At 48.5% G+C, this 23,635-nt stretch overlaps 1 protein-coding gene and 1 pseudogene across 1 annotated transcript in view; both read right to left on the bottom strand.

Moving 5' to 3' along the window:
* Positions 1–653: 653 nt before the first annotated feature.
* Positions 654–23,635, bottom strand: part of LOC140418290 (uncharacterized) — a 38,123-nt gene continuing 15,141 nt past the window's right edge. Inside the window, exons 3-4 of the mRNA XM_072501759.1 lie at positions 15,941–16,418; positions 654–2,738 (exon numbers count right to left, since the gene is read on the bottom strand). Coding sequence (XP_072357860.1) covers positions 2,062–2,738; positions 15,941–16,418 — 1,155 coding nt within the window. The 3' untranslated portion in view covers positions 654–2,061. The remainder of the gene's footprint in view (positions 2,739–15,940; positions 16,419–23,635) is intronic.
* On the bottom strand, positions 8,883–9,771 carry LOC140418288 (sodium/potassium-transporting ATPase subunit beta-1-like; annotated as a pseudogene).

Below are 23,635 nucleotides of genomic sequence, written 5' to 3'. Positions count from 1 at the left end.
TATCCTTTTCATTAACTGTGTTCCAAGCTTTTGCAGCCACTATGAAAACATAAACCAGCAGTTTATTTTTCAAAACATATTGATAGGTGCCTGTCCCAGTGAGAACTCAGGATTTCTATACGTCAACTAAACATTTGGGAAAATGAGCCTTGTGATGAATGGAGGGATTTCAGATATATTGTATTATAGGTATTTGGTGCAGTAAGGGTTAAAGCCTGGGTTAGTGTGTGTATGACTGCTGCAGTGGTGTTTTTAAAGAATCCTGGTTTGAAAGATTTTGGCAGCCAGAGGTGTAATTATGGCATTGTAAAAAGTTTGGGCGAATGGAGTTTTATTTGTATTAAGGAGGTTCCCTGTGGAGTTAATTAAGTTTCATCTTGGTAAGATGATGTAATTAATGGGAGGAGCTATGGTACCAGGCATTTTGCAGAAAAACAGTTGAATTGAGTTTTCGTTTGGAAGGTGAGCTGAAACGAGCTGAGAAGTAGCTTCTGAAGAAATACAGCCAGAGTTTCTGCATGGGTCTGACCGTCAGTAAATTGTGAGCCTGAAGTTCAGTTGCTGCCGTATGAGCCTCCCCCAGATTGTCCTTTCTGAGCTCGAGACACGTGATGTTAAATACTCAGATGGGAAACACAAAAATGTACAACAGGTTTAAACAAAGCTGATTTATTTGACATTTATCCAGAATATTAAACTTCATTCCAGTTACTGGAATTATTATCAACAGAAACAAACTCCAACTGTCAGAATGAACATGGTTCAGTCCTGGATGTGATTAACAGCAGCAATAACAGCAGAATCCAACCCCTGTAATCACCATGAATTCACTGGTGACTCAGTGGGGGTGATGACCAAGTGAATCTCTCGCCACACACAGAGCGGGTGAACAGCCTCTTACTCGTGTGAATGTGTTTGTCAGCAGATCCGATCTGCTCACAGTCAGAACTTTGAAAAGTGTGGACAAGTGGATGTGTGTTGAGGTGGGATGACTGAGCGAATCTCTTCCCACACATGGAATAGATGTACAGTCTCTGCCCAGTATGAGTGCGCTGGCGGACACTGAGTCCACATGATCACCTGAACCCACAGTGAGATCCTGAATGGTCAGTGTGAACATGCTGATAGGACATCAGCTCCAGAGAAATTTTAAAACACATTTAAAATAGCTTCCGACAGTATGAACCCGCTGGTGTGTTAACAGGTTGAATGACTCAGTGAATCCCTCCCCACACATGGAGCAGGTCATAGAATCATATAATTTACAGTGCTAAGGAGGCGATTCGGCCAATTGAGTCTGCACCGGCCCTTGGAAAGAGCACCCTACCCAAGCCCACACCTCCATCCTATCCCCGTAACCCACTAACTCCACTTAACCCAGTAACCCCACTTAACCTTTTTGGACACTAAGGCAATTTAGCATGTCCAATCCACCTCACCCGCACATCTTTGGACTGAATGACCTCTCCCCGGTGTGAACTCACTGGTGCTGCTGCAGGATAGACAATCGGCTGAACCTCTCCCTGCACTGAGAGCAGATGAATAGAGTGGAACCAGAGTGACTGCACTGGTGAACCATCAGTGAATGTGGGTTTTACAGCTCCTGTCACAGTCTCAGCATTTAAACCCTCTCTCTGCAGTATGAACTCACTGGTGTGTGAGGGTGCTGGATGGAGGAAGATAGGAGTTCAGGACTCAGACAAGGGGGAAATTAAGAGTCAGTTTGTCCCGGTGGGCTAGTAGGAGGGAGGGAAGCAGCAGAGGCAGCGGATTGGATTGTCACAATTTTAGTTATAAAGAAGCTCCAAGAGCCCCTCACACTTGTTGTTAGTGATGAAGATGGAGGAGACTGGGGAGGGGGAGAGCATTCAAAAGGAACTCATTTGTGTTAGAGACAGTAAAAACATTCACCAAACTGCTCAACACAAAGTTGTTTTTTAAAACTTTTATCCATAACATGTCCTACAACTGTGCTGGGGTCTATTAACCTCAGCAGAAACAGATGCCAATAAAAATGATTTGGTCCTGGATGTGATTAACAACAAAATCCAATCACTGCAGTCACTGGTGAACCCGCTGGTGTTTCAGCAGGTGAGATGACTGAGTGAATCCCATCCCACATTTGGAGCAAGTGAATGGCCTTTCCCCAGTGTGAACTCGCTGATGTCTCAGCAGGGTGGCTGAATCAGTAAATCCCTTCCCACAACTGGAGCAGATGAATGGCCTCTCCCCAGTGTGAACACGCTGGTGTTTCAACAAGATGAATGACTGAGTGAATCCTTTCCCACACTCAGAGCAGGTGAATGGTCTCTCCCCGGTGTGACCTCGCTGGTGTTTTTGCAGGGTCTTTGACTGAGTAAATCCCTTCCCACACACAGAGCAGATGAATGGCCTCTCTCCGTTATGAATTCGCTGATGTTTCAGCAGGTCGGATGAATCAGTGAATCCCTTTCCACAATCCGAACAGGTGAATGGCCTCTCCCCTGTGTGAACTCGCTGGTGTTTCAGCAGGATAGACGAGGTAGGGAATCCCTTCCCACACTCGGAGCATGTGAATGGTTTCTCTCCAGTGTGAACCCGTTGGTGTGTCAGCAAGATGGATGAGGTGGTGAATCCCTTCCCACAGTCGGAGCAGGTGAACGGTGTCTCTCCATTGTGATTGTGTTGATGAGTTTTCAGCTCAGACGGGTATCTGAACCTCTTCCCACAGTCCCCACATTTCCATGGTTTCTCCCCAGCGTGTTTGCATTTATGTCTCAAGAGGCCAGATGATCGGCTGAATCCTCGTCCACACACAGAACACGTGGACGGTTTCTCTCCATTGCTTTCTCCTTCCATGTTCAAGATTAAATGATATTCAGATTACAGTAATTTAGGCAATCGCGTCAGATCCTGATGTGATGTTTGGTTTGAGTTTCCTGCCTTCATCTCCTGCTTTTCCAACATCCTGTGAACACAATGTCGAAGGTTAAAAATTCAACAGAGACAAATATTTTTTTTGGTTTGAGTTTGCGGTGTTACACCCTATAAAAGGAGTTCCAAAATCCATTGCTGTCAGTCCAGGATGGCAATTCAGAACATTTACATATATATTTCATAGAATCCCTACAGTGCAGGAGGCCATTCAGCCCAGAGTCTGTACTGACCCTCCGAAAGAACACCCGACAGGACCCACTCCCTCACGCTATTCCCATAACACCACCGGACCTTTAGACATGAAGGGGCAACTGAGGGATGCCAATCCACCGAACCTGTACACGTTTGGACTGTGGGACTAAACGAGAGCACCAGGAGGCAAGCCTGACACAGCCACGGGGAGAATGTGCAATCTCCCCGCAGTCACCCAAAGTTGGAATCAAACCCGTGTTCCCAGTGCTGTGAGACAGCGGTGCTAACCACTGTGCCACCGCACAGGGACAGTGATGACCCTGCACATGTCCTGCCCCCCCGAGGAAGTTGACTGTCATTAACCCAAGTCCATCAATTTTTCCTTTGTTATTTTATGGGATGTGGGTTTCATTGGATTTGTTTCTGAATCTCATGTAGGCCAGACTAGGGAAGGACAGCAGATTCCCATCAGTTTACAATTGATGGTAGCTGTAATGGTCATTCCTACTGAAAGTGAATTTATGTTCCAGATTCCTCCCCCTTTATTAATTTAATTTAAACTTCCCCAACTCCAGGGTGGGATTTGAGCCCCTGTCCGCAGACCATTGGCCTGGGTCTCTGATCCACTGGAATTACCCCCATCTCCCCAGTTACAGAGGTTCTGCAATTACCACCGGGGTCGGTTCAAATTGGGGACGGGGAGCTTCTTGTTCTGGGTTTGAGGCCTCCTCCACTGGGTGTTCCTGAAGCCACTCCATCGCGCCCCTGCAGCTCCAGCACCCAAACTGCGCATGAACACGCATGGCGCATGCTCTATTCAACAACATCCGTTGTGCATGCGCACACATCTGCTATTGTGATGATAGGGCATATTCTCGTTCGCCAGGAATGCTGGGTACCACCACCCGCCATTGAAAGGTGATATTGTTTGACGAAAATTGTATTTCATGTCTGATTATGATCGCAGCTATAGGGTTAACATGTAAAATTATTAAACTAATTGATGCATCAACCAATTTCTCAGGAAGCATAGTCCTGTCCTCAGTGTAATTAACTGCAGAATAAACCCCAATAGTTCGATATGTACTCACTGGCGCCTCAGCAGGTGGGGTGAACAAGTGAATTTTCCCCATACACCGAATATTTAAACTCTGTCTTGCCAATAAGAATTCAGCAATTGTGGATCAGAGCCTTTCGAACCTTTAAAGCTGGAGTGTTAATGAGTAGGGAAACTGAGTAAATCCCTCTCATACACACTATGTATCTGAATGGTCTCTCTCCAGTGTGACTGTGTGGCCAAGTCAGTAAATGGCATGACCGAGTGAACTCTTTTCCACTTTCAACTGGTGAACAATCTTTTTACAATGGCATTTACACATGTGTTTCCAGCCCAGAGAGGGATTTCAAGTCCCAAAATACACTTTCCAGATGACGCGGGACATACTTATACTTCTTGCAATTTAGTTATGTTCACTTGCTGCTCACTATGTGATCTCCACACAGTTTAGGACAGTGGAATTACGGCCGGGATAAGATCAGACATGATTAAATTGCGGAGCAGATTCGATTGGCCAAATGGCCTAATTCTGCTCCTATTGTCTTATTGACACAACCAGACCTCACTTCCCTTGGAACAACATGAAGTGTCTACTGCTTTCCAGATCCCTTCCTTTCAACTCACTTTTCAATTCGACTGCTTTGTATTATTCTGAAACTAAATTCAGATTTTGTGACTGCTTTGTGGAACATCACCACATGATGAATGTGATTCTGAGCATTCATTTGAATTCTCTGCTCCACTCCTAGTCTGACCTCTGTACCTTGGATGTCCTGCACTGTTCCAATGAAGCTGAATGGTAGGTCAGAGAACTCATCTGTTGATCAGGCACATTCATTTCAACAATTTCAGATTGGAACCATCATTCAATCTTTCAGACATTAGATGTTGATAGTGGTTTGTCTGTTATAATTTTAAATTCGGACCTGTCTTTTGTTTCTTTTCTTGGTCTATTAGTTTTTTTACTTCTCTCATTATTACAATATTGCCCGGTACCATCATCCTCTTTGTCATTTAATCACTCCATTTATCAATCCCATCATAAGATCATTTGTTCTTTCCTCCCCAGCCCCTCTCTTTTTCCTGACTCTCTGCTGGCACTGTTTAAATCTAAGTATTTTTTCCTTCTTTCTGTCTGTTAATCTAAGTTAGCAATCATATGGAATGGTGAAATGTATCTGCTGCTTTTAATGTCTACCCCATTCTGTCTCTCTTTGTTTCTATATTTGGCTCAGTCTCCTTCACTCTTACATTCTGCCTATCTGTGTCTCTATCGCTTTTCACCTTTCTGCTCTTTCTTCTCTCTATTCGCTCACTGCCAGTGAGGAGCTAATTTTCACTGGATTGATTCCTGAGATCAGGCAGTTGTCCTTGGAGGAGAGGTTCTGTGGGATGAGTGTTCTCTCTGGAGTTGAGAATAATGCAAAGCAGTCGAATTGAAAAGTGAGTTGAAAGGAAGGGATCTGGAAAGCAGCAGACACTTCATGTTGTTCCAAGGGAAGTGTTTTTTAAAAAAAAAAATTTATTCTCCTCCATTTTCACATTTTCTCCCACATTTACATCCATCAACAATAAACAATAATCAGCAAGATATGTCAGTCCCCATAATAACAACAACGATCCCATCTACCCACCACCCCCCAAACCTCAACCCGCATGTTTACATAAACAAATTACAAAAATAAATCAGGGATTACCCGTAGTCACCCTTAATCTTACACAGCTCCCCCCCACCCCCCCCACCCCCCCCACCACCACCCCCCCACCACCCACCCCCCCACCACCACCCCCACCACCCCCACACCACCCCCCCCACACCCCTCCCCCACCCCCCAACCTCCCCCACCACCCCCACCACACCCCCGCCCCCCCACCCCCCCCCCACCCCATCCCCCCACCACACACCCCCACCCCCCCCACACACACCCCACCACACCCCACCCCCACCCACCCCACCCCACCCCCACCCACCCCACCCCCCCACCCCCACCCCACACCCCCACCCCCCCCACCCCCCCCACCCACCCCACCCCCACCCCCCCACCCCACCCCACCCCCACCCCACCCCACCCCCACCCCCCCCACCCACCCACCCCCACCCACCCCCACCCCCACCCCCCCCCCACCCCCGGTCTCCAGCTCCTCGGGTCCACTGCCTCCTGTAAAACTCCTCCCCCTACCCTCAGTTCCTTCCCCCCCAACTTTCCACCCCGGCTAGACCACTCGGACCCTGTTCTGCCAGGCTCCGATGGCCGCAGCCCCTCCCCCACCTCACTTCCGTTCACTGGCCGGCACACACCGGCCAGCATGGAGGCCCCCGCCCTGGTCCCTTTCCCACTTGCCCGGCCCCAGGAAAGTCCAAAGATCCCCTTTTAGCACACAAACCCCGCATATCCACCTACACCCCAAAGAACTCTCATTTTGAGTGAAAGTCCCATCCCTTCCCTTGTCCAAATATATACCACCTTGGCTCCTTTAATCTCTACACCCGCGCGCAGTGATACAAAAAAGAAGAAAATACAGTCATGAGGTTACATCGGCACATGGCCATTCCTCAATTTGTCAGTTCTGCCTTCGCAGTCCTTCTGCTTTCGCAAACTCCTCCGCTGCGTCCGTCGTTCCAAAATAAAAGTCCCTGAGCTTGTAAGTCACCCTCAGCCTCACTGGATATACAATGCCGTACCGCACCTTGCTAATGTACAGTGCCCTCTTCACACGGTTGAAGGCAGCCCGCCTCCTTGCCAGCTCCACCGTAAAGTCCTGGTATACCCGTATACCAGCTCCAGCCCACTGCACCACACGCTTCTGCTTGGCCCAGCTCAGGACCTTCTCCTTCACCCTGTACCTACGAAAGCACAGAGTCACTGCACTTGGCGGCTCACTCGCCTTTGGTACAGGCCTCCACGACCGATGAGCCCGATCCAGTTCATATCGGGAGGGGTCCTCCCCCTCCCCCAGTAGTTTTGCCAGCATCGCGGCAAAATACTCAGTCGGCTTCGGTCCTTCAACTCCTTCGGGCAGCCCCACAATCCTCAAGTTCTGTCACCTGGATCTATTTTCCAGGTCTTCCATTTTTCCTCGCAGATCCTTGTTAGTATCCATCACCTTCCGCATCTCTTTCCCCATCGAGGCAAGTTGATCACCGTGCTGCAATGTCTCCTTCATTTCCTTCTGTGCCTCCTCTTGCTCTCGCACCTCCGCCACTGCACTCGTCCTCCGTCCTCACCGGGGAAACCGCCTCCTCCACCAGCACACACAAGACCTCCCTCATCTCCTTCCTCACCGTCTCCATGCATTTCGCAATCTGCGCCAACTGCTTTTCAAATTCCGCAGCCATCACCTTAGTTATTTCTTCAGCCGTAAGCAGTGCGGCCTTCCCTGGTGCTCCTGCCTCCATTTTTCCTGGTGACCCCGCGGTGACCTTTCCACTCCCCGACGGACCTCCAGCTGGTTTTTTTTCAGCCGTTTTTTTGCTCACCCTCGACATTTTTCTTTGGGGGTTTTTCCCTCCTGTGTCTTCTCAGTGCCTCCTCCGTGCCTTCTCCCATCTTCTGCCGCCTCCGTGGGACCGGGCTTAAAGCCCCGAAATTGCCGTTCCCGAGCGGGGGCTCTCCATTCTGCGGCCGCCTCCTGCCCGCCGTCACCGGACGTCCTCCAAGGGAAGTGTTGATAAGTTCATAAGATATAGGAGCAGAATTAGGCCATTTGGCCAATCGAATCTGCTCCGCCATTCAATCATGTCTGATCTTATCCTGGCCGTAATTCCACCATCCTTCCCATTCTCCATAACCCTTCAACCCATTACCAATTAAAAATCTGTCTAACTCATCTTGAAATTTACTCACTGTCCCAGCATCCACCGCACTCTGGGGCAGCGAAGTCCACAGATTCAGCCCTTTGGGAGAAATAGTTTCTCCTTAACTTTGCTACCTTCACTCAGTCATCCAGCCTGTTAAGACACCAACAAAGTCACACTAAGGAGAAGTATATTCATACACATGGGCATAACAGAAACAAAATCAAATACCATGGCAATTTTCAGAGTATTTACAACTGGGAAAGCAAAGTGTGCTTAAAAACGGCAACATAATTTGAAGGACCTGTGAATGCTCTACAGTAATGTACACTCAAACTCACACGAGGCACAAGGCAGCAATACCCAAGAACACAAACACTGCTTCATTAGTGGAATTATAATTTACAGTAATGGGCATACCCATAGCTCAAGTATTATCATTTACAGTGGAATAAATATGTACTACTATTGCTTTTATGTTACGTACCTAGGTAAATGCAGAAAGCTAGTGTAAAGCATATAGATTAAGTGTAGGTCCCATATATACGACAGTTTGTTCAAGACTAATTTGAAATAAAGGGGCAAATTGTATTATGCAGTTATCAGCTCGTGATCTCAAATTTTACTTCAAAACGTCCCAGAAATGAAAATCACTTATTGTCACAAGTAGACTTCAAATGAAGTTACTGTGAAAAGCCCCTAGTTGCCACATTCCTATAGTTAATATTTTCACCATACACTTTACGCTCAATGCGCACTTCCGTATTCTGTTTGACGTTTATAAACTGAATAGCAACAAAGAACTGAAGGTATTTTTCCTGCAGACGGTTGCCATGTATGGGGAGTACTGCAAAGGAAAGCCGCTGAATCCTCCCAGTCCAAAGATGTGCAGGTTAGGTGGATTGGCCATGACAAATTGCCCTTAGTGTTGGGTGGGCTTACTGGGTTATGGGGATAGGGTGGAGGTGTGAACCTTGGGTAGGGTGCTCTTTCCAAGAGCTGGTGCAGACTCGATGGGCCGAATGGCCTCCTTCTGCACTGTAAATTCTATGAAAACTATTTCACAGGTCCAATTTTATCTCGGTCTTCTTTCTTTGCTGCACAATGAATGGGAATAATAAACGGATTATAATTGATTTGCAAATCTTCTGCAAGTTCGGTGGAATTCTTTGGAGGCCCGGGATAAAAGTTAAGAATCCTGTTGAGCTTCGGAACAATGTGGGGTTTTCAGCATAACCGTAATTAGGATCATTTAATCCAGAGCAAGTCTTAAACCACGTCCGGTAAAATCTGCACGCTCTCTTCTGTCCTGAATCACCCAGTGGGCCTGCATGAATGTAGGCTGGAGGAATCTCTTCACAGTTCTCAAAAGGAGTGTTGCCACCCTGACTGGAGTCATTGTAAAGATCCAAGAACGTGTTCAAACTTTTCGCAAAACTTTCGTAGGAGTTTGGGTCTGACATACTAAAGGAACTTTCTGTTTTGAACAAATACAGTGTTTGTGATAGTCCTGGGGGTGCAACTCTGTCTTGGTGTTTGGGTTCAAATAGACTAATCGTGAGCAGCAGCGCTTGAATGGTTCCAATGAAGATCCCAGCGAGGCAGCCATAAAAGATCAAGAAGAACCAGAATATCTTGAGCCAACGACTGCCGGTCCTGCCTAAAAAGTGCTTTTTTATTTCGGAATCCCAGAGGAATTTCTTCCAGTCTCCACCTGCCTCCTTGCCCTTGGCCCGGGCCCGGGCCATGCTGTCTCGAGGAGGCTGAGCGGGGGATTGTGGGAGAGTTTGAGGAAAGCTTGGCCTCGCTGTTGAGCTGATGCTGGCCGGCGGCGCGCGCACTCCCTCGCGCGGCTGCCGTTGCTTTTCAAACAAGAAAGGGGCGGGGAGGGGGGGGGGGGGGGGGGCGCGGAGGAAGGGAGGGGGAGGGGCGCGGGCATCGGTGGGGGCGGGGCGGGCGGGAAGTGGAGTTGAGAAGCTCCAGGTGTCAGGAGTCCCGCGGAAGGTGAAGCTTCATTCAGGAACTCTGAACAGGAACAAGACAATTCTGAACTTTTACTTCAATCCGAAATTGATGTTTGATCCAAAATCTACAATTCAGAGTTTGAAAGGTTCCACTGATTAACATCTCCAATTAGAAAGTGCTGATTAATCATTGCTGACAATTGTTACTCACACATTCCTCACAGTAGCATGTCCATTGTGAAATGACATTATCAAGGAACATTAAACTAAACTGTGAAATATTTCACAGGCACATCAATAAAAACTTCATCAATCAACATTGATATTGATGAAACTTGGAAGTCACTGAGTTCAATCATTTCTGACACAGCAGCAGCAGCCAGGGTTAGGGGGATAGAGCGGGGGAGTGGGCCGAGGTTGAGTGCTCTTTCACAGGGTCACTGCAGACTCGATGGGCCAAATGGCCTCCTTCTGCATTGGAAAGATCCTACAGCATTCAACGATAAAGATGGAGCGCACAACACAGACTGGTTTGAGAGCCACTCAGCAGAGATTAACCTGTCATTGAAGCAAAAATGGGTCTGACCATCACCAAAGTCGTTCCCCTGAAATCCCAGATGGTGACATCCTGACGGATGTGAATAGATGTCCCGCTAGGTTGAACATGACTGTCAGCTGTAGACATATCCCAGTCTCTTTCTGACGCTCCTGCAGCTTCCAGTTATGGTTAAGTTGGACAAGGCCATTGATTGCTCAACAAGTAGAAAGGTGCCCGGCAAGGATGGAATTCCAGCTGAACTGCTCAAACGCAAAGTCCCATCGACTGTCACACCTTCACGACCTCCTTCCCGGTTGGGAGGCTGGAATCATTCCATGTGCATGATGCTAAAATCATCACAAATGATAAAAACAGCAGTGACAGAGGAAATTGCAGCAACTACAGGATTAGCATCACCAGGAAGACCTTCACTAGGGTCATGTTTAAAAGATTCATCTACCTGCAGAATGAGTGTATCCAGAAGCACAGTGCGGTTTCTGTGCTGACAGATCTACAGTGAACATGATCTCTCCACACACCAGTTGATAATGATGCTCCTTCATTAAATGTTTTCAAGATAAAGGTAAATAGTTTTTTGAGGAATAAAGGGTGATGGTGTTTGGATGGGAAAGTGGAGCTGAGTCCACAAAAGATCAGCCATGATCTCATTGAATGGCGGAGCAGGCTCGAAGGGCCAAATGGCCTACTCCTGCTCCTAGTTCTTATGTTCCTTTATAGTCTGTGTTGTTCTAAATGATGACATTATTAACCTTCTCCGTAACTTGTCCTGACCCTACTGCTCGTTCACCAACTGAAATCAGGGACTCCTTGTTCTCATGGTGACATTCCCTGTCTGCCGAATTATTCCTTTAAATCAGCATTATTTCATCATGTTGCCACATTTCAGTAACAAATGTTGAAATGTTTGCTCCACACCCACAGGGTTAAAGCCACAAACAGAAAGGTCCAGTTTTCTCCTGGAGTTTGAGACAAATCAGCTTTCGAAATGATGCAGAGTTTCAGCCAATAAGGGAGTTCTGGGCTCAGCCCCGCCCCTCATTCATTCTCATTGGTTGGAGGACCAGCTGCTCCTGCTTGGTTCGCCAGTCTCGCCCCCCTTTTCCCATTGGTCCTGAGCTGCCGTCAATCACTCCCCGGGTATTGTAATCTGGAGCATGCGCAGCGCCGATACTGGAGCGATGTTCTTGGGGTGAAATTCTTCGCAGTTCAGAATTATATATGATGTGGAGATGCCGGCGTTGGACTGGGGTGGGCGCAATAAGAAGTCTTACAACACCAGGTTAAAGTCCAACAGGTTTGTTTTGAATCACTAGCTTTCAGAGCACTGTTCCTTCACCTGAGGAAGGAGCTGCGCTCCGAAAGCTAGTGATTCGAAACAAGCCTGTTAGACTTTAACCTGGTGTTGTAAGACTTCTGACAGAATTAGAAACTGCAGGCGAGCGGGGAGCGATAGTACTGGCGGGTGGTTTGTGAGGCTTCATAAACACCCGGTGTAGGCCCAGAATGAAAAGCTACCGATCCGCATTTGCAAACAACCACTGTGTTCTCGTGCCGCCCCTTCAATGCGGTTCTCCGATGAAAGGCCCAGGTTAACGGCTGCCATCTTGCTGAGGGCGATATGCTGCAGTACCAGCCCGTACCAGCCTCCCCGAACAGGCGCCGGAATGTGGCGACTATGGGCTTTTCACAATAACTTCATATGAAGCCTACTTGCGACAATAAGCGATTTTCATTTTCATTTCATTTCAGTGCACCTGTGCGGTCATTGCTGAGGGAGTCTGAAGGTGATCCAAGCCCCGCCCACTCGGTGCTTCAAGCCCCGCCCCCTGACAGGAACATAGTTTCACCTCCAAGGTAGGAATTTGTTATTTATTCTTTCATGGGATGTGGCGAGGCCAACATTTATTGCCCATCCCTAATTGTCCTTGAGAAGGTGGTGAGCTGCCTTCTTGAATCGCTGGAGTCCGTGTGGTATAGATACACCTACTGTGCTGTTCCTGAGGGAATTCCAGGAGTTTGACCCAGTGACAATAAAGGGACAGTTGAAGGGGTGGCACGGGAGCACAGTGGTTAGCACTGTTGCCTCACAGCACTTGGGATCCGGGTGCGATTCCGGCCTTGGGTGACTCTCTCTCGACTTTTGCAGCCTCCTTAAATCTACTTCACATATTACTTCCCTTCCTGAGTCATACATTCAATCCCATCATCCTAACACATTCATGTTGATTGTAAATGGTTGGGAGCCCAGCATTGATCCTGGTGATATTCCACTTGTCACATCTTACCCACCCAGAAATTACCCATTTATACCTGCTGGCTGCTTCCTGTTAGCTAACCAATCCTCTATCCATGCTGATATGTTGCCCCCCACACAGTGAGCTCTTATTTTGTGTAATAAGCTTTGATGTTGCACCTTGGGACATACCTTCTGGAAATCCAAATAAAGCACATCTACAGGTTTTCCTTTATTGACATCCCTTGTTACCTCCTCAAAGAACCTTGATAAATTAGTCACGATTGATTCCCTGAACTTCATTTTCAAACTATGCATCAAAAGAAAAATCAAATCTTCTCTACCCCAGGACAAGTCCAGCAAATTAATGTATTTTCTGGTTGAAAGTTTATTGATGAAACAGAACATGGTTAAAAAAACTAACAGAGAATTGTTTGAGGATCAAAGACAACCAGAGAAAAAGGATGTTCACAATGTTCTGGTCCCAAATTGTTTTCCTTCAGCTCCTCTGTACCCTGTTTCTCTAACTCCCCGCTTTGGACACAGGAGCAATGAAACCTGGCAGTCGCATCACCATCAGCCCCTGTCACCCTCCACCCCTGATTAGTTGGAGGTCCATTTGCCAGTCAGGCCTCCAACACCTTCCTGTCTCTATTAGTGAACAGGCCCCTTTATTCTCAGCTAAATTCAGTCCTCAGCTCCATCACCGGGCTGTCATTGACACGAGCAACAGAGACAGAAAAGTGCACGAGGGAAGTCAGAATTTGTGGATTAGGACCTCCATAAAGGTCAGCAACTTCTTGAAAAAAAATTGAATTCCCAGTCAACAAATTAAAGGATCACACGACGGGACTTCACCTTTTATGACTTTTAATGCAACAAACAAATTAGAAGCTACTTTATCCTGCGCACAGAACTTTGCTCTTTTTAAATAATAATAATCTTTATTATTGTCACAGGTAGGCTTACATTAACACTGCAATGAAGTTACTGTGAAAATCCCCTAGTTGCCACGTCCGGCGCCTGTTCGGGTACCCAGAGGGAGAATTCAGGATGCCAAATTCATCTAACAAGCACATCTTTCGGGACTTGTGGGAGGAAACCAGACCACCTGGAGGAAACTCACGCAGACACGGGGAGAACGTGCAGACTCTGTACAACAGTGGCCCAAGTGGGAATTGAACCTGGGACCCTGGCGCTGTGAAGCTCCAGTACTAACCACTGTGTTACCGTACCAAAGTTACACAATCTAAAGTCGCACTGCACGATTATAGTTACTCTGCCCTGCAAGTCGAAATTGAATTATCTCAGAACCAGTCCAATGTAATGAGTCATTTCTGAGGATTCACTTCCGTTCTTTTCTTTTCACAGTCTGGCAGTCTTTAATCCCAGAACGGTCTTTCACAGGGAAAGATTAGCCAGCTGCCAGAAAACCGAGAGTAGGCACAAATAGGCCATTTTCTGGTTGGCAAGATGTAATGAGCGGTGTGTCACAGGGATCAGTGCTGGAGCATCAACGTTTCACAATTCATATCAATGACTTTGATGACAGGACCAAAGGTATGGTCGCTTAGTTTGTTGATGATGCAGGCAAAAAGGAAAAGGAGGTGAGGTGATGTTGCTCGGATAATAAGGGACGGCATCAGAACATTAGTAAGGGTGGATCTCAGATCAGGAATACAAAATGTGGAATATGTTTGGGTGGAGCCAAGAAACAGCATGGGGCAGGAAACATTGGTAAGAACTGTTTCGGACACCAAACAGCAGGGGTTGTGTGGGATATGGTATTGATCGGAGATGAGAGAAGCTTGTAGCATGGGTAAAACATTATTGGGTGACTTCAATCTGCATGTAGACTCGGTTAACCTAATGGGCACTAATGCTGGACAAGTTTCTGGAGTGTGTTAGGGACAGTTATCTACAGCAGTAAGTTGTGGAACCAACTAGAGAACAGGCTCTTGTAGATCTAATATTATGCAACGATAAAGGGCTAATTGATAATCACGCTGAAAACAACCTTTAGGGATGAGTGACCAGAATATTGAATCTGAGGTATTCCAATCTGAAGCCAGGATATTAAGTTTGAAGGAAATTTTGAAGGTCGAAGGGACAAATTAGTTGAGGTGGATTGGGGTAAATACATTAAAAGGTGTGACAGTCCACAGGCAATGGATAGACTTTCAATAATTATTTCACACTTTACATTCCTTCAATAATAATAATAATCACTCATTGTCACAAGTAGGCTTCAATGAAGTTACTGTGAAAAGCCCCTGGTCGCCACATTCCGGCACCTGTTCGGGGAGGCTGGAACAGGAATTAAAGCTGCGCTGCTGGTCTTATTTTGCATTACAAGCCAGCTGTCTTAGCCAACTGTGCAAAACCAGCCCTTAAGGCATAAGAACCTCAAAAGGTCAAAAAACCATCACTACCAGAGGAAGTGGTTTTGGATAAGATTGAAAGAAAAGGCCGATAAAGTTATCAGAAATAGGAAAAAACTTGAGGATTGGGAGGATTTCAGAATATAGCAGAGGACCAAGATACTGAGACAGCGAGGGAGAACAAACAGAAATGGAAACTAAATATCTTCAATCTTCCAAACACCCTTGTGAAATTTGAAGCAAGGTATTAGCAACAAGGCTCAAAGAGCAACAGCCCATTGGAGGCAAAGTGGTGAGACAGGCCAGTCCAGCAGAAGAAAACCCTCCGACCATCCCCACTGACCACCTGTCAGAATGAACAAAATGCAGTCCTGGATGTGGAGCAGAAACAATAACAGCAGAATCCAACCCCTGTAATCAATTGTGAAATTGTTGGTGTCACAGCAGGTGCGATGAAACATGCAATACCGTCTCACACTGAGAGCAGGTGAATGGCCTCTCCCCAGTGTGAACTCGCTGGTGTCTCTGCAGGTTGGATAACCGAGTGAATCCCCTTCCACACTGAGAGCAGGTGAACGGCCTCTCTACAGTGTGAACTCGCTGGTGTCTCCGCAGGGTGGATAATTGAGTAAATCCTTTCCCACACTGAGAGCAGGTGAATGGCCTCTCCCCAGTGTGAATTCTCTGGTGTGTCTGCAGGTTAGATAACTGAGTGAATCCCTTCCCACACTGAGAGCAGGTGAATGGCCTCTCCCCAGTGTGAGCCCGCTGGTCTGACTGCAGGCTGGATAATTCAGCAAATCCTTTCCCACACTGAGAACAGGTGAATGTCCTCTCCCCAGTGTGAACTCGCTGGTGTGATTGCAGGTTGGATAACTGAGTGAATCCCTTCCCACACTGAGAGCAGGTGAATGGCCTCTCCCCAGTGTGAACTCGCTGGTGTGTCTGCAGATTGGATAACTGAGTGAAGCCCTTCCCACACTGAGAGCAGTTGAATGGCCTCTCCCCAGTGTGAACTCGCTGGTGTGACTGCAGACTGGATAACCAAGTGAATCCCTTCCCACACTGAGGGCAGGTGAATGGCCACTCCCCAGTGTGAACTCGCTGATGTGAATGCAGGTGAGATAACCGAGTGAATCTCTTCCCACACACAGGGCAGGTGAATGGCTTCTCCCCAGTGTGAACTCTCTGATGTTTCTGCAGGCTGGATAACCGTGTGAATCCCTTCCCACACTGGGAGCAGGTAAACGGCCTCTCCCCAGTGTAACTGCGTTGATGAGTTTCCAGCTCTGATGGGACTCTGAATCCCTTCCCACAGTCCTCACATTTCCACAGTTTCTCCATGCTTTGGGTCCCCTCGTGTCGCTCCAGGCTGGACAATCAGTTGAAGCCACTTCCACAGACACAACACAGGTATAGTCTTTTCCCGCTGAGTATATTGTGATGTTTTTCAGGCTGTGGAACTGGTTAAGGAACTGTCCACAGTCAGTTCACTGGAACACTCTCACTCGGGTGTGCGTTGTGTGGGTCTCGGTGCTTTTCCAGTCACACTGATGTTTGAAATCTTTAGCTGACAGTTTGGGTAAACTTTCTCCTTCTAGATTCAAAGGCCGATGATATTCAGGTTCCAAGGAAGGGAGTGACTGTCAGATCGAGACATGATGATTGAGATTTGTCTATAATTCCACCTCGTCTAATATCCTGTAAAATCAATTTACAAAATTCATCACTGTCAGTACAGGATAGAAACTCAGAACAGACAATTCCCATTTCTATGGAACATTATTTTCTTTCTTAATACCCAAAAGCTGTAAATCTCCAACCCACACAATCTCCCTCCATTCTCACTCTGCTGTATCTAATATTCACCCTCCCTATTCTCCTGAAGGTGCTGATTCAGGCTGATTGGCAGATCCAAGCTCAGCTTCCTGTCCAGGAGATCAAAACAAATATGAGCTGCAGTCGGCCATTCGGTCCATCGAGGGAGGCTTCGGGGCCTGGGGCCAATGTGGAATTCTGTCCAGGCAGGGATTCGCCCAGACGGGATACCACCATTCAACTGTGCGTCCTCCAAACCGCAAGTGCCAGCGGATCCGAGCACCACTGTTTTGAGATCTCGGATGGCATTGGCCTCAAGCCGGATGTCCACCGCCGCACGTTGTGCTAACTCATGGGGTGTCAACCAGCCCATTCTTCCGCCACCCAGCACGTCCAGGATCCTGGTTAGCCCAGCAGCCACAGCTCGTTCCTCCGCCAGCCGCTCAAAATGGTATTGGTGGAGGTGCGGATTCCTGAGCAGAGCAGGTCCTGGTAAAAGACGGGCAGCGCCAGCGGAGGGTAACAAAGACCCTGCAGATCTATGAACAGGAGCTGCATGTCATAATTCAGGCCGTGCACATGGCAGAAGAAATGCATCGCTAGGACACACCATCGTGGAGGGGACTCAAAGTAAAGGTAACGCTGCAGAGTCTGAAGGCGGAAGGTCACCACCTGGGTGCGAAGGCACAACAGCACCTGGCCGCCCTCCCTACGTGGGAGACTCAGAATCTCAGCAGCGACCCAGTGCAGTCCCTTGTCCCAGAAGAACTCTACAAGCATTCTCTGGAGCTTTGTGACAAAGTCAGAGGGAGGGGTCGAAGTGACCAGCCGGTACCACAACATGAAGGCTATCAGCTGGTTTATGACGAGAACGCGACCCCTGTAAGACAGCACTCAGAGCAGTCCTGTCCAATGTTTCCTGCGAGCATGACCTTGGCCGCCAGCTCCTGCCAGTTAGCCTGCCAGGATTCCTCAGCCGGGCAAAGATGTACTCGCAAGTAGAGGAGGCTGGTCCTGCTCCAGGTGAAAGGCCTGAGCTCCTCTGGGAGGGGGTCCGTCTGCCACAGAGTGACCAGGAGTCCGGAACATTTGGCAGTTTATCCTGGCAGAGGACACGGCGGAGTACACAGCCTGGCACTCTTGCATCCTCCGCAGGTCAGCAGGATCAGTGAACATGAGGAGCACGTCATCAGGGTAAACCGAGAGGACCACCCCAATGCCCGGCCTGCGCAGAAGCAGCCCGACAACCTCCTCCGCATGAGGCGCAGGAAAGGCTCCACGCAAATAGAATAGAGTTGACCAGGCAAGGGGCAGTTTTGATGCACTCCTCCCCCAAAGTGAAGGGGCGCTGACAGGGACCCATTGACCTTAACGAGACACTCTGCAACAGTGTACAGAAGTCGGATCCCGGCGACAAAATGTGTCCCGAACCCGAATGCTTGCAGAGTCCTGAATAAATATTCGTGATCCTCCCTGTTGAACGCCTTCTCCTGATCAAGGGGCAGGAAGGTGCTCGACAAACCAGCCCTCTGGGAATGATGGACCAGGTCCTGGACCAGATAGATGTTGCTATGGATCGTGCGGCCCGGGACCGTGTAGAACTGGTCAGGGTGGATCATGTGGTCCAGCACAGTGCCAAGGCACAAACACATCGCCTTGGCGAAGATCTTGTAATCCGTGCTGAGGAGGGAGACCGGACACCAGTTCTTAAGATGGTGGAGATCCCCCTTTTTTGGCAGCAGGATAATGGTGTCTGCAGCCCATGAGAGGAGCATCTTCCCGGTCGTGATACCTTTCCCCAGGATCGCCGCATAGTCACTCCCCAGGACATCCCAGAACGCCCTGAAGAACTCGACGGTCAGCCCATACACCCCAGGTTTTGCCCCTGGATAGACTGTCGAGGGTGCCGGTCAGTTCCCCAAGGCTCATAGGGGTAGAAAGTCTCCCGGCACCCTCTGGGTCGACCTGCGGCAGGTCCTCCCACAAATCTCTGCAAGCACCTGCTGCACAGATGCCATCGGGACATGGGGCAGATACGCCCTTGAAATGTAGAGGCAGTCGATTCTGGATGCTCCGACCCCAGGCCTCATTAAATTGCAGATGCTGGAGTCAGGATGGATAGTCCACCAGACATCCACCAAGTCAAAGAACCCGAGCAGGTTCCTTAACTTCACCACCGCATGAGAGCTGCACTGGGTACGAGGCAGTCCTTTGTTCCGAGGGTGCAATTAAAATTCCACCCCCAGGATGATGCACTTTTCCACAGCAATGGTGCCAAGATGAGTGGACACTTGTTCGAAGAAAGTCATCTTCTGCTGTCCAGCCTGGGGAGCATAGACATTCACAAGATGAATACCTCAGCCCCCTCGTGGACCGTCAGGTCGGGCACTGGCCCCTTGACCCCAAAGATCTCCGCTGAAAATGTGGGGTCAAAAATAGAGCCACTTTGCCTAAATGTGAGGTTAGGTGACTCATGTAGACACCCCTCACCACTCCAGGAGCCACGTGGCTTCATCTCCCAGAGCAGTGTGGGTTTCCTGCAGGAAGCACGCCGCATACTTCCTGTCCCGGAGGACCAAAAAGTTCTGGAACCTGCAGGGCGTGTCCCTGCTGCCTTTGATGTTGTGGTTGACTATGTCACCTCCATGTCAGCAGTAAAGTGCTACCTTTACGTTTCTAGTATTCAGAGAGAGCAGAGGAGCACGGGCCCCAACTCTCCCTCAGGAGTCCAGTGAGGAAAGATTTCAGCCAACGCTGCTCAGTCATGTTCGTGTCTCCCACCTCTTTAACGTAGGTGCGGGAAGACTTAATGAGCAGTGCCACAGTTGCACAGTGGTTAGCACTGTTGCTTCACCGTGCCAGGGTCCCAGGTTTGATTCCCAGCTTGGGTCATTGTCTGTGCAGAGTCAGCACGTTCTCCCTGTGTCTGCGTGGGTTTCCTCCGGGTGCTTCAGTTTCTTCCCACAAGTCCTGAAAGACGTCCTGTTAGGTGAATTGGACATTACGAATTCTCCCTCGGTGTACCCGAACAGGTGCCATAATTTGGCGACTTGGGGCTTTTCACAGTAACTTCATTGCAGTGTTAATGTCAGCCTGCTTGTGACAATAAAGCTTATTATTATGTCCAACCACCGGTCGAGATCTAGCTGCACTCGGTTTCGGCGACTAAGGTTGGCATATAGAAAATCCCAGTGTTCCCCTCAGGAGATGAGGGGCGACTTGGTGTCGGGCACGAGGGAAACCACCGCCTCGCTACAGATGGACTCAAAATCATCCCCCGTCCTCCCCACCGAGCAGCCGTTCTCATCCAGGCAGTCGGACCAACTTCTCAAGAGCAATTACAGTTGAGCAATGACTGTTGGCAAAGCAGTGAAGCCCACCTCCTGTGAATGAATAAAAGAATATTTAGTGTTGATTTATATAGATTTTTGATCGACAAGGGAGTGAAAATGAAAATTGCTTATTGTCACAAGTAGGCTTCAAATGAAGTTACTGTGAAAATCCCCTAGTCGCCACATTCCGGCACCTGTTTGGGGAGGCTGGTACGGGAAGTGTAATGGGGACAGACAAGAAAGTGGAGTTGGGGCCATAATCGGGTCAGCCTTGATTTAATTGAATGGCAAACAGGCTCAAGGGTTCAAATGGTCTGTTCCTGCTCCCAATTCCTGTGTTCTTCTGGTTTTACAAAAATGATGGGGGAAATAGGACAAATTGGATTTCTCCATTAAAGAGCTGGCACAGACCTAATGGGCCAAATGGCCTCCTTGTGTTGGAGTATTCTGTGACTTTTTAAAATTCATATGTGGTATGTGGGCATCGCTGGCTGGGCCAGTATTTATTGCCAATTCCTAAAGGCCCTTGAACTGAATGGCTTCCTCGGCCATTTCAGAGGGCAAGAACAACCACATTGCTGTGGGTCTGGAGTCACATGTAGGCCAGACCAGGGCCTTCCCTAAAGGACATTAGTGAAAGATGGGTTTTACGATAATGGTTTCATATTTCAGCATTGGACTTATAATTACAGATTTTTTGTTAAATTCAGGTTCCACTGTCCACCGTGGTAGGAATTCGAACCTGGATTCCCAATAAGTTTTTACGGACACTAATTAGTCATTAGCATATCCCTTCCTTTTTAAACTCGATGCTCAATCATTATTTCCTTAATTTGCAGCTATTTCCTGACCATCACCATTTTCACAGATCCCACTTTTCCCCATTTATCATTTGCCTTCATTTTTACAGACGCTCCGAGTGAGCTCCACACTGCGCATGCGAGAGACGGACCCGGACGCCAGGGATGAAACCAGGGAGTCGAGATTGATGCGGGAAATAATATTCATGGTTTTGTTTGAAATTTTTTTTATTCTCCTCCTTTTTCACATTTTCTCCCACATTTACATCCATCAACAATAAACAATAATCAGCGAGATATGTCAGTCCCTATAATAACAACGATCCCATCTACCCACCAACCCCCAAACCTCAACCCGCATGTTTACATAAACAAATGGCAAAAAGGAATCAGGGATTACCCATAGTCACCCTTAATCTTACACAGCCCCCCCTCCCCCCACCACCGCAGGTCTCCAACTCCTCCCGTCCACTGCGTCTTGTAAAACTCCTCCTCCCAACCTCGGTTCCTTCCCCCCAACTTTCCACCCCGGCTAGACCACTCGGACCCTGTTCTGCCTCTACACCCGCGCGCAGTGATACAAAAAAGAAGAAAATACAATCATGAGGTTACATCGGCACATGGCCATTCCCCAATTTGTCAGTTCTGCCACAGTCTTTCTGCTTTCGCAAACTCCTCCGCTGCTTCCGCCGTTCCAAAATAAAAGTCCCTGAGCTTGTAAGTCACCCTCAGCTTCGCTGGATATACAATTCCGCACCGCACTGTGCTAATGTACAGTGCCCTCTTCATCCGGTTGAAGGCAGCCCGCCTCCTTGCCAGCTCCACCGTAAAGTCCTGGTATACATGTATAACAGCTCCAGCACACTGCACCACCTGCTTCTGCTTGGCCCAGCTCAGGACCTTCTCCTTCACCCTGTACCTACGGAAGCACAGAGTCACTGCCCTTGGCGGCTCACTCACCTTTGGTACAGGCCTCCACGACCGATGAGCCCGATCCAGTTCATATCGGGAGGGATCCTCCCCCTCCCCCAATAGTTTTGCCGGCATCGCGGCAAAATACTCAGTCGGCTTCGGTCCTTCAACTCCTTCGGGCAGCCCCACAATCCTCAAATTCTGTCGCCTGGATCTGTTTTCCAGGTCTTCCATTTTTCCTCGCAGATCCTTGTTAGTATCCATCACCTTCCGCATCTCTTTCCCCATCGAGGCAAGTTGATCACCGTGCTGCAATAACGTCTCCTCCACTTCCTTCAGCGCCTCCCCTTGCTCTCGCACCTCCGCCACTGCGCTCGCCACCTCCGTCCTCACCGGGGAAACCGCCTCCTCCACCAGCACACTCAAGACCTCCCTCATCTCCTTCCTCACCGTCTCCATGCATTTCGCAATCTGCACCAACAGCTTTTCAAATTCCGCAGCCATCACCTTGGTTATTTCTTCAGCCGTAAGCAGTGCGGCCTTCCCTGATGCTCCAGCCTCCATTTTTCCTGGTGACCTTTCCACTCCCCGACGGACCTCCAGTTGTTTTTTGTCCGGCCGTTTTCTTGCTCACCCTCGACATTTTTCTTTGTTCTTTTTTTCCTCCTGTGTCTTCACTGTGCCTCCTCCGTGCCTCCTCCCTGCTTCTGCCGCCTCCGCGGACCCTGGGACCGGGCTTAAAGCCCCGAAAATGCCGTTGCCGAATGGGAGCCCTCCATTGTGCGGCCGCCTCCCGCCCGCCGTCACCGGAAGCCAATATTCATGGTTTGATAGTCATGTTGACGATTTTATTTTGGACTCTGGGCCCGCACTCGGTCTTCGGACAATCTCCATTTTAAACTCGCTCGCTCGAGAACTCATACCAAATGCTGCCATTGCCTGCGCATGCTCGGTTCACTCTGCCCGGGAGTGATTGACAGGAAAAGGAGCGGGACCAGAGGACCAAGCTGGTGTTTCCGGTCCTCCTGCCAATCGGAGTGAATGAGGGGCGGTGCTGCGTGTGAGCAGCTTCTTCCAATAACAGCTGATGGAAAGCTGGACCACTCTCTTCTCAGTGTCAACTCACTGCTGTGACAAAACGTGCATTAAATTGCTCCCCATATTCAACACAGTTGAAAGGACTTTCTCCAGATGAACTCTCTGGTGTTTCAGAAGGTCGGATTATAGAGTGAATCCCTTCCCACAGACGGAGTAGGTGAACGGCCTCTCCCTAGTGTGAATACACCAAATAATTTCCAGGTTAGATGGATAATTAAATCCATTTCCATAGTCCCCACATTTCCAGTGCTTGGAAAATGTTTCTTACACACCTCAGGTTTATTCCACATCTTATTGAAAGTGAAGAGAGGCAAGAAAGACCAAAGTGACTTTTGTAACTCAGTATAGCTCACATCCAAAGAGGTGCAGACAGGTATGTGAGGAGAGGGAATCAGGAAAGGCCCACTCCCACGACCCAAAGGACTACAGTGGATCACACAATCCTTATTTCCATTTAAATAGTTATTTTGATATGGGGGGAGCAATCAAGCTAGATAGGGATCTAGCGGGGGGGGGGGGGGGCACAACTGGGTTGCTGCTGCGGAAATCCAAAAGGAAATGGTTAAAGAGAGGGTGG

The sequence above is a fragment of the Scyliorhinus torazame genome, chromosome 5, assembly GCF_047496885.1.
Source record: "Scyliorhinus torazame isolate Kashiwa2021f chromosome 5, sScyTor2.1, whole genome shotgun sequence".
Lineage (NCBI taxonomy): Eukaryota > Metazoa > Chordata > Chondrichthyes > Carcharhiniformes > Scyliorhinidae > Scyliorhinus > Scyliorhinus torazame.
Note: the sequence above shows the minus strand (reverse complement) of the source record. Positions and strands in the feature narration are given on the sequence as shown.